Genomic DNA, 16,394 nt, shown 5'->3' on the forward strand with positions numbered 1-16,394 from the left:
CTACAGAAGTTATTCCCTGATATCTTAACAGACATCATATCTTTCTGTCCCTTCTTTTTGTCAGTGTTTTCCACATATTCCTTTCCTTCCCAATTCTGTGCAGAACCTCCTCATTCCTTACCTTATCAGTCCACCTAATTTTCAGCATTTGTCTGCAGCACCACTTCTCAAATGCTTTGATTCTCTTCTGTTCCAGTTTTCCCACAGTGCATGTTTCATTGTTATACATTGCTGTGGTCTGAACATCCATTCTCAGAAATTTCTTCCTCAAATTAAGGTCTATGTTTGATACAGTAGACTCCTCTTGGCCAGGAATACCCTTTTTGCCAGTGCTAGTCTTCTTTTGATGCCTCCTTGCTCCATCTGTCATTGGTCATCTTGTTGTCTACATAGTAGAATTTTTAACTTCATCTACTTTGTGACCAGCAATCCTGATGTTAAGTTTACTGTTCTCATTTCTGCTACTTCTAATTACTTTAGTCTTTCTTTGATTTACTCTTGATCCATATTCTGTACTCATTAGATTGTTCACTCCATTCAGCAGATCATGTAATTGTGTTACAATTTCACTGAGGATAGCAATGTCATCAGTGAACTGTGTAATTGATATCCATTCACCTTGAATTTTGATTCCACTCCTGAATCTTTTTTGCATCATTGCTTCTTCAGTTTATAGATGGAACAGTATGGGCAAAAGACTACATCCCTGTCTTACACCCTTTTTTAATCTCAGCCCTTCATTCTTGGTCACCCACCCTCAATGTTCCATCCTGATTCTTGTACACATTATATATTACCCATCTTTCCCCTCTGTTTACCCTAGTTTTCTCAGAATTTCAAACATTTTGTACCATATGAAAATGCTTTTTCCAGGTCGATAAATCCTATGAATATGTATTGATTTTTCTTCAGCCTTACTTCTGTTATCAACAACAGGGTAAGAACTACCTCTGTGGTGCCTTTATCTTTCCTAAGGTCAGCCTATTATGTTCATGCTTCTGACATTCCTCACCCCAACTCATAGAACATCATTTGTTTGTTGGTTATTCAGTCTTATTCTCATGGTCAGCTTCCCCTTGACAGCCCCTTCTGGAAATCCGAATGGGGAACTATTCCAAAATTTTTTGCTAATGGAGAGATCATGATGATGCTTTTTCAATTATGGGCCACATGTCCTGTGGATACACATTATGTAACTTTAAGGCATTGGTTTCCATTGCCTTCTGCATCCTCATGCTATTGATCACTGCTGATTCTTCCATCTTTTAGGGGCAGTTTCCCACCCCAAGGCCAAGAGAGTGCCCTGAACCTCTGTTCACTCCTCCACCATCTTTGACAGGGCCATTTGCAAAATGAGGATGACTTCTTGTGCTGGAAGTCTTCGACTGCCATTGCTGATTATTTTTATTCAAGAACTAGGCAGTGGGAGATTTGAACCCGGGACCAAGGACATTTTGATTAGTAGTCAAAGACACTACCCCTAGACCATGGGTGCTGAATGACAGTGTCATGTATATATCACTTCTGAAAAGTTAGATTATAATAAAACATTGAATCCCTTTTCTTACAATAACTTTTTAAAGACTGTGCAGGTTGACTTCAGTGAGGGAATATTTACAAAGAAAGCAAATTATTATCTCATAAACATAGTACTGGAAGAAGCAAACAAGAAAAATTACTGTATTGGCATTTTCTGGAATCTTCCAAAGACCTTCAGTTGTGTGGATTATAAAATTTTACTACATAAACTAAAACATTATGGGATTAAAGGCATCCCCATTCTATGTATGGAATCATACCTCAGCAACAGAAAAGAGAGGGTCACATTAACAAATGATACCTCAGGAAGAAAGGTAAATTTGGACTGCAAAAAATTTAAATATTTTGTCCTGCAAGGTTCTCTACTTGGCCCACTCTTGTACTTAGCCTACAGAAATAGTGTACGAAAGATATTTCAGGACTTTTCAAATACAGTTATGTTTGCTGATTGCACAAGTATTTTTTATAAAGGGCTCAAACACATCTAAATGAGGCAGAACCAGGAGTATAGTGGAAAAAGCTGACAACTGATTTTCAGCAGACAGCATAGCTCTTAATATTTGAAAAATTCATATTCATGCAATTCCAGATCCATAAAAATATCTTACAAATACCAGAAGGATAAATCATTGGGCACATACTAAATGGAATTCTGTGTGTAAACTCTTAGGCATCAGCACATGGAGAAGTTACCCCGAAGGCTCAGTTCTGTCTGCACCATACATAGAAATATATCTCATTGTATTGACCAGCAGACAGGATTGCTGGTGTATTTCACATACTTTGACTTGCTCCTGTGGTACCACCCACTGGGGCAATACAGCTATCATAAAAGTATTTATTTTAAGGAGGTCTTCTGTAAGAATATTACATAAAGTTTATAAACATTTTGCAGAAGTCTCTTCAGGCACACTGTGTCAATATATTTTCTCCCTTATGATATTTATAGTTAATAATTTAAGTTAACGGTATTTGTGATTAATAATCTAAGTGAAATTGGGGACTATCTCTAAGTGAAGTAGGGAACTATCTGCAAAATTCATAAACGTAATACTAGAAATAAAAAAAAAAAAATTATAGACCCTCTCTGGGGTTCCAAAAGAAGTGCTATATTCTGACACAACAGTCTTTCATGGGTTGCCATTAGATACCTGGCTGGAAATTGAGAATCCCTAGACATTCAGATTAACATAGATTGTGTATTATTAGCCACTCTTTTCTACCATTTATAGGAATGAGTGAACTTGGGAATGTAAATTATGAATACACGGGTTTCAATATGTCCAGCATATAGAAAGTTGATAGTGGTATTTGAAATGAGTAGAGTTACAGAAATGATTAATGTGAAGTAGCAGATAAAACAGTAGATTAGTAGTCTTCTATTTGGAAGAGCATTTGTTTTTTTAATAGTTACTGCATTTCCGCTAATATAGTTTTCTTCCAGTTAATATGTAGTTTGGCTCATAACATATCCCTCAAGACTTTTCCTCATTATGGCATTTACAGAACAAAATATGTGAAACAATGCTGACAGTTGTATATTGATGTCATTTGTATTTCTTAAAATTATTATTGATTTATATTCTTTCATGTTCATCAGACCACTTTGTCCTTTGTTACACAACTAAAATTCATAATGCTTTTTAGAATGACTGATTTCCGGTCTGTTGTTGTATTTACAGAAAAGACATAAAGTAACAGCATTCAGCCTGTCTTATTGGAAAAATTATCAACAATAAGTGACTATTTGTAGTGTTTTAATGGTCTCTGTTTTGTTTCAGTTGGTTTTCATGGAGTTCAAAGGAAACATTTATAGGTGATACTTTTTTTATTGCTTCAAAGTGGGTCTGAGTGGAAATTTCAGCTTGAAAGAAAAATTTTCTTCCTTTGGGCGTGGTTTTCACTAGTTTTCAGACTTGGATATGAAACAAATTGTTTTGAATATTCAGTATACTTTTGAGATTCTATCAGTAACTCTTCTGTAGGAAGAATATGATGTTGCTGTTGTGATATTCAGTCCAAAGACTGGTTTGATGCAACTCTACATGCTACTCTGTCCTGTGCAAGCTTCTTCATCTCCCAGTACTTACTGCAACCTACATCCTTCTCAATCTTCTTAGTGTATTCATCTCTTGGTCTTCCTCTACGATTTTTACCCTCCACACTGCCCTCCAATACTAAATTGGTGATCCCTAGATGCCTCAGAACATGTTCTACCAACCAATCCCTTCTTCCAGTCTAGGCGTGCCACAAATTTCTCTTCTTCCTGATTCTATTCAATACCTCCTCATTAGTTATGTGATCTACCCATCTAATCTTCAGCATTCTTCTGAAGCACCACATTTTGAAAGCCTCTGTTCTCTTCTTGTCTAAACTATTTATCGTCCACATTTCACTTCCATACACGGCTACACTCCATACAAATACTTTCAGAAAAGACTTCCTGACACTTAAATCTATACTCAATGTTAACAAATTTCTCTGCTTCACAAACGCTTTCCTTGCCATTGCCAGTCTACATTTTATATCCTCTCTACTTCGACCATCATCAGTTATTTTACTCCCCAAATAGCAAAACTCATTTACTATTTTAGGCGTCTCATTTCCTAATCTAATTCCTGCATCATCACCTGATTTAAATCGACTACATTCGATCATCCTCATTTTGCTTTTGTTGATGTTCATCTTATATCCCCCTTTCAAGACACTGTCCATTCTGTTCAGCTGCTTTTCCAGGTCCTTTGCTGTCTGTGACAGAATTACAATGACATTGGCAAACCTCAAAGTTTTTATTTCTTCTCCATTGATTTTAATTCTACTCCAAATTTTTCTTTTGTTTCCTTTACTGCTTGCTCAATATACAGATTTAATAACATCAGGGATAGGCTACAACCTTGTCTCACTCCATTCGCAACCACTGCTTCCCTTTCATGCCCCTCGACTCTTATAACTGCTATCTGGTTACTGTAGAAATTGAGAATAGCCTTTTGCTCCCTGTATTTTACCCCTGCCACCTTCAGAATTTGAAAGAGAGTATTCCAGTCAACATTGTCAAAAGCTTTCTCTAAGTCTGCAAATGGTAGAAATGTAGGTTTGCCTTTCTTTAATCTATTTTCTAAGATAAGTTGTAGGGTCAGTATTGCCTCACGTGTTCCAACATTTTTACAGAATCCAAACTGATCTCTCCTAAGGTCAGCTTCTACCAGTTTTTTCCATTCGTCTGTAAAGAACTCGTGTTAGTATTTTGCAGCTGTGGCTTATTAAACTGATAGTTTGGTAATTTTCACATCTGTCAACACTTGCTTTCTTTGCGATTGGAATTATTATATTCTTCTTGAAGACTGAGGGCATTTTGCCTGTCTCATATATCTTTCTCACTAGACGGCAGAGTTTTGTCAGGGCTGGCTCTCCCAAGGCTATCAGTAGTTCTAATTGAATGTTGTCTACTCCCTGGGCCTTGTTTTGGCTTAGGTCTTTCTGTGCTCTGTCAAATTCTTCATGCAGTATCATATCTCCCATTTCATCTTCATCTACATCCTCTTCCATTTCCATAATACTGTCCTCAAGTACATCACCCTTGTACAAACCCTCTATATACTCCTTCCACCTTTCTGCTTTCTCTTCTTTGCTTAGAACTGGGTTTCCATCTGAGCTCTTGTTATTCATACATGTAGTTCTCTTTTCTCCAAAAGTCTCTTTAATTTTCCTGTAGGCAGTATCTATCTTACCTATAGTGAGATATGCCTTTACATCGTTACATTTGTCCTCTAGCCATCCCTGCTTAGCCGTTTTACACTTCCTGTCGATCTCATTTTTGAGACGTTTGTATTCCTTTTTGCCTGCTTCATTTACTGCATTTTTGTATTTTCTCCTTTCATCAATTAATTTCAATATATCTTATGTTACCCAAGGATTTCTATTAGCCCTCGTCTTTTTACCTCCCTGATCCTCTGCTACCTTCACTGTTTTGTCTCTCAAAGCTACTCATTCTTCTTCTACTCTAGTTCTTTCCCCCATTCTTGTCAATTGTTCCCTAATGCTCTCCCTGAAACTCTCTACAAACTCTGGTTCTGTCAGTTTAACCAGATCCCATCTCCTTAAATTCCCATCTTTTTGCAGTTCCTTCTTCAGTTTTAATCTACAGTTCATAACCAATAGATTGTGGTCAGAGTCCACATTGTCCCTGGAAATGTCTTACAATTTAAAACCTGCTTCCTAAATCTCTGTCTTACCATTATATAATCTATCTGAAACCATTGAGTATCTCCAGGCCTCTTCCATGTATACAACCTTCTTTTATGGTTATTGAACCTAGTGTTAGCTATGATTAAGTTATGCTCTGTGCAAAATTCTACCAGGTGGCTTCCTCTTTCATTTCTTGCCCCCATTCCATATTCACCTACTACGTTTCCTTCTCTTCCTTTTCATACTATTAAATTCCAGTCACCCATGACTATTAAATTTTCATCTTCCTTCCCTATCTGAATAATTTCTTTTATCTCATCATACACTTCATCAATCTCTTCGTCATCTGCAGATCTTCTTGGCATATAAACTTGTACTACTGTGGAAGGCGTGGAATTCATATCTATCTTGGCCACAATAATGCATTCACTATGCTGTTTGTAGTAGATTATCTGCACTCCTATTTTTTATTCATTATTATACCTACTCCTGCATTAACCCTATTTGATTTTGTATTTATAACCCTGTATTCACCTGAGAAGAAGTCTTGTTCCTCCTCCCACCGAACTTCACTAATTCCCACTACATCTAACTTGAACCTATCCATTCCCCTTTTTAAATTTTCTAACCTACCTGTCCGATTAAGGGATCTGACAGTCCACAATCCGATCCGTAGAACGCCAGTTTTCTTTCTCCTGATAACGACGTCCTCTTGAGTAGTCCCCGGCCAGAGATCCAAATGGGGGACTATTTTACCTCTGGAATATTTTACCCAAGAGGACAACATCATCATTTAACCATACAGTAAAGCTGTATGCCCTTGGGAAAAATTCCAGCTGTAGTTTCCCCTTGTTTTCAGCCGTTCGCAGTACCAGCACAGAAAGGCCGTTTTGGTTAGTGTTACAAGGCCAGATCAGTCAATCATCCAGACTGTTGCCCCTGCAACTACTGAAAAGGCTACTGCCCCTCTTCAGGAACCACACGTTTGTCTGGCCTCTCAACAGATACCCCTCCGTTGTGGTTGCACCTACGGTACGGCTATTTGTATCGATGAGGCACGTAAGCCTCCCCACCAACGGCAAGGTCCTTCTTGGTTCATGGGGGGGGGGGGGGGGGGGGGGGGAGGAAGAAGATAGTCAGCCTAAAATAGAAACCTTGGTGTTTGGAGTTAGTCATCACACAATTAACAGCACAAATTCCAGCATATGCAAATGCTATTCAGCCTTTTACATTGGCTTGACTGCCACTCAATTATCAGTCAGGATGAATGGGCATGGCAGAGGGTGTATACAGGCAGCATACAATATCCTGTTGCAGAGCATGCTGTACAACATGACAGTCATGACCTCAGTGACTGTTTCGCCACACACACCATTTGGTTTCTTCCCGCAGATGCCAGTTTCTCATAACTCCGCAAGTGGAAACTAGCACTACAACATGTTCTTGGTTCTCGCCACCCAACTGGCATTAATTTATGTTAATTCCTTCTGTCTCAGCATTTCTTCACAGTAACTGCTCCCTTCTTCACTGCATTTTAGTTTATGACATCTTTCATTTTCTGACCTGTCTATTTTTCACTGTTCCCACTCCCACCTCTGTTACATAAAATGCACATAGCTTTTCACTCTCATTAACATGTGCACAATGTTTTAGTAGTAATTTCTGTCTTGAACATTACCCTGTTTTCCACCTTTAATTCTCAGGTTTTCAGATCTTACTTGGTGCAGTCCTCAACAATCAGTCTTTCCTTCTCATCCCGTCTAGTAAGTCTCCCTTGACTCAGGGTTCTGGGTGATGTTTCTGAACTGTATCCCTTTCCCTAAACCTCTCCAGTCCTTTTCCTTCTCCCCTCTTCCTTCCACTTCAACTCTTCTGCCAGAAGAAGGAGCCGAAAGTTTGTAAAAGTTTAACTCTTTTGTGTGTGCATGTTCCCCTGCAGCTGCTTGGTGAGTAGATTCTGTCTCAGTGTCTTAAAGGCTGAAAAAATATTGTGGCAAAAACTTGAGGCATAGAGGAAGTGGCAGCCATGCATATGAATCTGTACTTATCCTATTTGTTACTGAAATTGAAGAAAGATTGGATATCAGCCACATTTGGATATGGAGAAGGCATGACTAACCACAGATTAGCATGTTGGAGTAGTTTTCCTAATTTTTGTAGGGAATCAAAATAAGTAACCAAAAATAGTCCACAGTGGAGACTTTTTCCATTGTGATGATCCATCTGAGAGGTTAGAGTAAAAGAGACTTCAGTATTCACCCTGGAACCTTATCAATTCCCTTGAGGTTATTTTATTTTCCCAAAAATAAAAGAAAGTGGCTATGGTATTCTTGTGAGTTAGGACAAATTATTTTGTCTCCATACTAAATAGTTATGTATATGATTAGAAGAGACATGAAAGTAACTTTCCAGTAAAGTAGAAATTTGCATTACTTTCCCAGAACATTCAGAATGACTCTCATGAAAGTTCTGAAATTAGTACTGAGAATAAGAAACTATGAGAAAATAAATTCTTGTATTTCCTCTTACTTACACATCTTTTGATTTTGTTTGCAGGATTTCTGGGTGGTATCATAGCTCTAAGTGGGACAGCATTGTCAGCTTTTGCAGTTGATAATGATCCTCTGGGAACAGCTAGAGATTTAGCTACAAAAAATGGCTGCCCGGTATCCCCCATGCTTGCAATGGTACGATGTTTACAAGAACTTCCTGTGGAATCACTTATAAAGGCTGATTCAAACCTTCAGGTACTGCTGTGAAACTTGTATATCTACACTTATAGATAGATCTAAGCTTTCTAAATCATGTAAATTTCACATTTTCTACGTTTCCAAATTGTGAGAAACACGAAAAGAGGATTCTTAAACACTCCTCTACATGCTGACAGTAATCTAATTTGTCATAACAGACGTTGTTTGTTATTGTTCAGATGGGCAAAAATGCTGGCTGATTTTATAAATGTGCAGCTTCACAGTGTACTTTAATTCATAATGCAAGAAAAACTAATCTTCTTTGTAAAGGATGATTCTTAGTCAACAACACTAGAGCAGGTCCAGGCTTGGCTTGCATGCCAAGGTGGCTAGCCTATTAGCAGCCACTATAAGTGAAGCACAGTGCATAGTTTGGTGACTCTGGGCAGTGGAAGTTGTTGCAATTGTTTGCTCGGTTGTATTATAGTGTCACGGATACTCATTGTATGTAGCAGGTTAGTGATGGTTGTCCCATGGTAGCGAAGCAGCATGTACTTTGTGTGTAGTGTCTTCAAAATTTAGTTGTCAGAACCTTTTAGTTGTTCAATTATAGCTTGGTAACCAAATCATAGTGGTGGATCACCCTAACACTCCAGCCTACTGCAGTATCACTGTCAAAAAGAAGCAATTTAGAAAACTTTTATCTTCCACTTAACAAATGTCTTTAACTGAATAATTGACAAAAATGTCACATTCAAAATAGAAAAGAGTGTAAAGTGCTGTAGATTTGTCAAGAACTGATATCAGTATAAAGAATGTCATTGTCATTTTCATTCTTGGTTGGGTTAAAAATAGCATGTAAAATGATTTCAGTAATTTTTTTATAATACCATCATTGCCACTATGTTAAATATTAATGGAAGAGCAACAGCAAATCTTGAAACTTAAGGCTGGATTCTCAGGTGTGCAGAAAGGTTTGTCACAATTGTGGACTGCAGTGTATAGCAGTAAGTCAACTAGGTCAGATGATTGGCTTGCATTCAAGTCATCCATATCAGAAAGAGTATTTAGGGGGTACTATAAATCAAATAGTTTCAGTCAGTCTAGAAATATCCAACAGCTTCATTTTGTTGTAGATTGTGGACAAAAGCATGCACAAAACACAATAAATTCAGAAGTAGCCTGAGAGTAGGAGGGAAAAGTTTAAGAAAACCAAAAAGGTCTAATTGGTAGATAGTATTTACAGATAGTGATATTCAAGCTGGCAGGTGAGAAAAAATAATCAAGAGACTAGCATCAAAAAGGAAGTATGAGTGAGCCCACCAACTTCTTGGTTGAAGGAAAATGGAAGTAGTCATGGAAATGGGACAGTACATTGAGGACTATCAGATAACTAGTATATTTTAAGCCAAGTGTAGGACTTGATAATGTCATGTGCTATCAAGACTCTTTGGGAAAAGTGTTAATAAAATTACCATATCATTATATTATAATGACTATTGGGGATGCAGGCAATTATTTGTAATGCCACTCCATGTATCTTCTCAAAGGAATTACCATTACACCAAAGAGATTGACATGAATGTGAACTGAAAGGTATTTGTTAGCAATGACACAAACTTTTCTCTGATGAGGACTTGTCTTGTGCATCTCCCAGTGGAACTCCAGTAAAGAGAAAAACCATTGCATAGTAGCCCATGAAGCCTTGATGGCATAATTTGTGGTTTTGAAGCTGCTGGATCAAATACACCAAATCTTCATACTGTACTGACATTTTCCTGTGATGGACTGAGTATGGTTATTAGATGTCTTGATAACTCATGTGTTAATGCTCGAATGTTGCTGATGATGGAATGGGTTAGTGTACCCTCTTTGAGATCTTTTAGTAATCCTATGAAATCTGTGATCAAGAGAGTTTAACAAAGGAGTTAGAGCAAAATAAACAGTAAAGGCTTTCATAAATAATTACAAATGATCCCTCTAACAAACAAATTCGGGGTGATGTCTTTCACTGAAACTGAAACTGAGCCAGTGGGACTCACTTCCCATGTTTTGGGGAAACCTGCTTTGCACCTTGTCAAGAAGAGGTAGACACTAAAGGGTATAGGTCTATTAACTATCAGCAGCTCAAACATATGGTGAATAATGCTACCCTTTGGGGAAATGGCAGCAAGGGCTGGGAAGAGGATTGAGAATAAAGGCCTTCTCACAGATTTTCAAAGAAGTTCACAATCTGCGGCATTGTTCCCAGAACATGTCATGGCCCACTGGTTCTTAGTCGGGCGGAAGGCTTGAACCAGAGACTTTGAAGCTTCTGTGACGAGCCAGGCTGTGACTTCCTAGACTTGTGCCATAGGGTTGAGAGTTGTAGGGCCCCCCTAAATAAGTCAGATGTGCACTTCACATCAGAGGCAGCTACCCAAATAGCAGACTGTGTGTGAGCTGCACACAAGGGTGTTTTAGATGCAGTGACTCTCCATCCAATCAAGATAATGTTAGCTGTCGAAAACCAGATGTATCATTGTAAGATCGAAAAAAATGCCTCTGGCAGATGAGAGTATCAAAATCCTCATGGTTAACTGTCAAAGCATTCAGAAAAAAGTACCAGAGTTTGAACTGTGCCTAAAAACACTGAACCTCACATAAAATTAGGCATAAAAAGCTGGTTAAAATCTGAAGTTAACAGTAGTGAGATGTTTGGAGAAAATTTCGGTGTATACTGAAAGGATAGCAAAACAGGAAATGGAGCTGATGTATTTGTTGCAATAGACAAGAAATTTAAATCTTGAGACAGAAGTTGAAGCTGTAGGTGAGATTGTTTGGGCAAGACTCAGTATCAAGAGTGAGCAAAAAAATAGTTGGGCCCTTTTATTTATCACAAGATTCTCCTCCTGATGTAACTGAAAACTTTAGAGTAAACATCAGATTGCTTGTACATAAGTTCCCTAATGATACTGTAATCATTAGAGGAGACTGTAATCATCCAACAATCAGTTGGCATAATTATATTTTTATTAGTGGTGGGTGTGATGAGACATATTGTGAAGCATTAATAAATACCTTCTCTGAAAACTACCTAATTAATTTCCTGCACAATAGTCCTTCCAGTTGGAAATTTAATAGGATGCTTTCTTCCTCAAATATGACACTACTTCAGCTGGCACCTACTCACCACATGACTACCAGTCACACTTTCATAGATACATTCACAACGAAATCTCCAAATAGAATAATCTGCACCTCTCAAATACCTGCACTTGGCATGTCTGCCCATGACATTATTTTCATGACGTATTCACTAGAATGTCCTAGAAAGAAACAAAAACTGTCTAGGTACCAAGACTTCAGACGCATAAATTTGCCTGAGGCACAAGAAATAGTCTGGGGAATGACCTCAATTCCCCCATGGACATAAATGAAAAACTTCAGGATTTCACTAACAAATTACTCAATTATATGACAAATATGCTCCAATAAAGACCAGAAAAGTAAAAAGGAAACCTGCAACTTGGCTGACTGATGAACTAAAACAGCTCATGAATCTCAGAGATGCTGCACATCGAGCATACAAGATACACCCTAACCTCAAAATCATACTGTATACAAGCAGAAATGCAACGTAGTCAGTCAAACAGTGAGAAACCTAAGCTCACGCATGCCCCTATATTAACTGACAATAGATGTAGACCAGCTGTCCTGTGGAAAAATCTCCTTAGTATCGGATTAGGCAAAATAAAAGTTGCAGAAAATCCCATGGACCCAGCTGAAGAACTAAACTGATTGTCCACATTATCTACAACTACAATTGAACCGGAAAAAGAAAAAAGAAAACAGAGAGAATCATTGATTACTTCATGGGGATGAACAACTGTAGCAAAGAAAAATTTCATCTACAACACGTCACTTGCAATAGAATCAAGCAAGTCATCATGTGGATTAGATCAGCATCTACTGAGCATGATGGGATAACTATCCAGATGATAAAACTTATTATTGATCCACTGCTGACCTCTATAACAGACATTTTCAATGATTCCTTAAACATAAGTGTTTTCCCGAGGCCTGGAAACTGGGATTAAGCTACTGCCTAAAAAAGAAATTGACTACCACCCCATCTGCATTCTTCCTGCACTATCAAAAGCCTTAGAATATGTAATCCATGACCAGTTCATCAACTACCTAACTGATAACAACCTACCAGATAAATAACAATCAGGTTTCCGTAAACATCGAAGCACAACATCCCCATTGATAAAGGTGACAGATGACCTGAAATGTACCATGGATAGACAAGAAGCGACTATCATTTGCTTCTTAGATTTCTGCAAAGCATTTGATAAGCAAAGCATTTGATACTGTCAACTTCAACATCTTACTTGCCAAACTTGGTGGTCTAGATTTCTCACCAAGTGCAGTGCAATGGTTTTGCTCATACTTGACGTCTCATCAGCAACGCATCCTGTCCGGGAATATAAAATCACAATGGTGGCAGATAGTTTCAGGTGTTCCCCAGGGCTCAATATTAGGTCCTATACTCTTCTCTCTGTACTACTGCAAATATCACATGTATGCTGATGGCATTCAGTTGTATCTAAGTGCAAAACCAATCAGTCTTAAGAAAGCTATTGAAAATTTCAATACTGACCTCGATGTACTATCAAAATGGGCACAGAACATAGGACTAAAACTCAACCCATCTAAAACCCAAGTGGTACTAATGAGCTTGGTCACTCTAAGCTCATTAGTCCAAAACATCGGGAATCCGTATCATCTCTAATCCTCAATGGAATAAATATCAAATTCTCTCCCTCAGCAAAGAGTTTGGGAGTAATAATAGATGAAAATCTAAATTGGACAGAGCATGTACCTGCATCGTACAAAAAAGCATCAGCATCCCTTCATGTCCTACAAAAATATAAAAAACTTTTCCCTTTCGATCTGAAAAAGAAATTAGTACAAACGCTTATACTCCCAATCATTGACTACAGTGATATTGTCCTACAAGCTCTCTCTCAGGAAAATTCGCGACGTCTGGAACTGGTCATGAATGCTTACATCTGATATATCTGTGACATTTGTCTTTTTGACCACATTGGACCAGTTTATGCACAACTGTCCTGGCTGCATGCAGACAAATGCAGAGATTTCCATAACTCTGTCTCATTTACTGTCTTGTAAAAGTATACTGTCCCTCATATCTCTCCTAATCCTTAATGCTCATGTCTGAACAATATGACAGAAACACGTGTTCCCATCATAATAAAATCCTCTCTGATCCACTTCATCGCTCAGTCACCTTCTCAAAGTCCTTTACAGTAGCAGGAACTTGACTATGGAATAACCTGCCTTGTTATATTAGAGAACTTAAAAACATGTCTGGCTTCAAAAAACAGTTAATGACATACCTACTTAAGTAACAGTAATGCCTTCCTCTGTACAATAGTGCAGTGATCTACAATGAAATAAAAGTCTAAAAAAAGTTGTGTAAATATTCAGTCAGAACTTGATAAGATTTCAAAGTGATACAATGGTTGGCAGCTTGATTTAAATGTTCAGAGATGTTAAACTGTGCACTTAAAAAAAAAAAAAAGGCATAGTGATCAGGTGGTAGCATCTTTGTTTAGTAATCAAAATGCCCATGGACCCAGGTTTGACTCAGCATTGGTGACCGAAGACATTCAGCATTAGAAGTCACCCTCATTCTGCCAACAGCCTTCTCAAAGAGGGTGCAGGAGTAAGCAGAGGTTCAGAGCACTCTCCTGCCCCTAAAGGCAGAAGAATCAGCAATGATCAATGGCATGAGAATGCAGAAGGCAATGGAAAAAAAACTGCATTAAAGGCACATAATGTGTATCCACAGGACATGTGGCCACTAATTGAAAAAGTGTCATGGTGATCTCTCCATTGGCAAAAGATTCCAGAATAGTTCCCTATTCAGATCTCCAGCAGGGGACTGTCAAGGGGGAGGTACCCATGAGAAAAAGAATGACTAACCAATGAAAGGATAACATTCTACAAGTCAGAGCATGGAATGTCAGAAGCAGCAACATGGTGGGAAGCTAGAAAATCTAAAAAGGGAAATGCAAAGGCTCAATCTAGATATGATGGAGGTGAGCGAAATGAAATGGAAAGAAGACAAGGATTTATAGTCAGATGAGTACAGGGTAATATCAACAGCAGCAGAAAATAGTGTAACGTAAGTAGAATTCATTATGAATAGGATGGTAGGGCTGAGAGTGTGTTACTGTGAATAGTTCAGTGATAGGGTTGTTCTCATCAGAACTGGCAGCACACCAACAACAATAACAACAACAACAACAATAGTTCGGTTATACATGCCAACATCGCTAGCAGGAGATGAAGAGACAGAGAAGGTATATGAGGATAATGAATGGGTAATTCAGTATGTATAGGGAGATAAAAACCTAATAGTCATGAGGGATTGGATAGTGTTGTAGGGGAAGGAGTAGAAGAAAGGGTTACTGGCGAGTATGGGCTTGGTACCAGGAATGAGAGAGGAGAAAGATTAATTGAGCTCTGTAACAAATTTCAGCTAGTAATAGTGAATACTCTTAGCAAGAATCACAAGAGGAGGAGGTATACTTGGATAAGGCCAGGAGATACAGGAAGATTTCAGTTCACTGCATCGTTGTCAAACAGAGATTCTGAAAACAGAAAGTGGATTCTAAGGCATACTCAGGAGTAGATATGGACTCAGATCGCAATGTAGTTATGATGAAGAGTAGGCTGAAGTTTAAGGCACTAGTCAAAAAGAATCGTAGCATAAAGAAGTAGGATGCAGATGTACTAAGGAATGAAGAGACATGCTTGACGTTCTCTGAGGCTATAGATACTGCAATAAGGAATAGCTCAGTAGACAGTACAGTTGAAGAGGAATGGACATCTCTAAAAAGGGCAAACATAGAAGCTGGAAAGAAAATATACTTTCAAGGAAATTAACAGGTAGCAAACCATGCATAAGAGAAGAAATACTTCAGCTGATCAACAAAAGAAGGAACTACAAAACTGTTCAGAGAGATTCAAGAACACAGAGACACAAATCACTTAGGAGTGAAATGGATAGGAAGTGCAGAGAAGCTGAAGTTAAATGGCTGCATGAAAAATGGGAAGAAATTGAAAAAGAAACGATTATTAGAAGGACTGACTCAGCATATAGGAAATTCAAAACAACTTTCAGTGAAATTAAAAGCAAGGTAATAACTTTAAGAATGCAATGATAACTCTGCTGCTATATGCAGAGGAGAGAGTGGGTAGGTAGAAAGAATACATTGAATGCCTCTATGAGGAGGAAGACTTGGCTGATAACATGAGAAAAGAAGAAACGGAAGTCAATAGAGAATCCAGTATTAGTCAGGATTTAAAAGAGCTTAAGTGGGTGTAAGATCCATTGGAATTTCTAAAATCATTGGGGGAATTGGCAATAAAACAACTATCAATGATGGTGTGTAGAATGTATGAGAGTGCCAATACATCATGAGACTTTCAGAAAAACATCATCCACACAGTTCTGAAGATAGAAAGATCCAAGAAGTGTGAGAGTTATTGCACAATCAGCTTAACAGCTCATGCATCCGAGTTGCAGATAAGAATAATATACATAAGAATGGGAAAGAAAATTGAGGATGTGTTAGAAGATGATCAGTTTGGCTTAAGGAAAGGGAAAGACACCAGAGAGGCAGTTCTGATGTTGTGGTTGATAATGAAAGCAAGGCTAAAGGAAAGTCAAGACACAGTCAATATGATTTGTCAACTTGTAAAAAATATTCAACAATGTCAAATGGAGCAAGATGTTCAAAATTCTGAGGAAAATAGGGGTAAGGTATAGGGAAACATGGGTAACACACAACACATACAACAGCCAGGAGGCTACAATACGAGTGGAAGATCAAGAAAGAACTGCTCAGATTAAAAAGGGTGTAAGACAGGGACATAGTCTTTTGCCTATACTGCTCAACGTAT

The 16,394-nt window shown here is 38.2% G+C and overlaps 1 protein-coding gene across 1 annotated transcript in view; it reads left to right on the forward strand.

The window, feature by feature from the left end:
- The window catches only part of LOC124777324 (pyrethroid hydrolase Ces2a), a 168,477-nt gene that overhangs the window by 77,376 nt on the left and 74,707 nt on the right, over positions 1 to 16,394 (forward strand). The window contains exon 5 of the mRNA XM_047252684.1: positions 8,281 to 8,471. Within this exon, the coding sequence (XP_047108640.1) occupies positions 8,281 to 8,471 (191 nt within the window). The remainder of the gene's footprint in view (positions 1 to 8,280; positions 8,472 to 16,394) is intronic.

Source organism: Schistocerca piceifrons, chromosome 2 (assembly GCF_021461385.2).
Source record: "Schistocerca piceifrons isolate TAMUIC-IGC-003096 chromosome 2, iqSchPice1.1, whole genome shotgun sequence".
NCBI classification, from domain to species: domain Eukaryota; kingdom Metazoa; phylum Arthropoda; class Insecta; order Orthoptera; family Acrididae; genus Schistocerca; species Schistocerca piceifrons.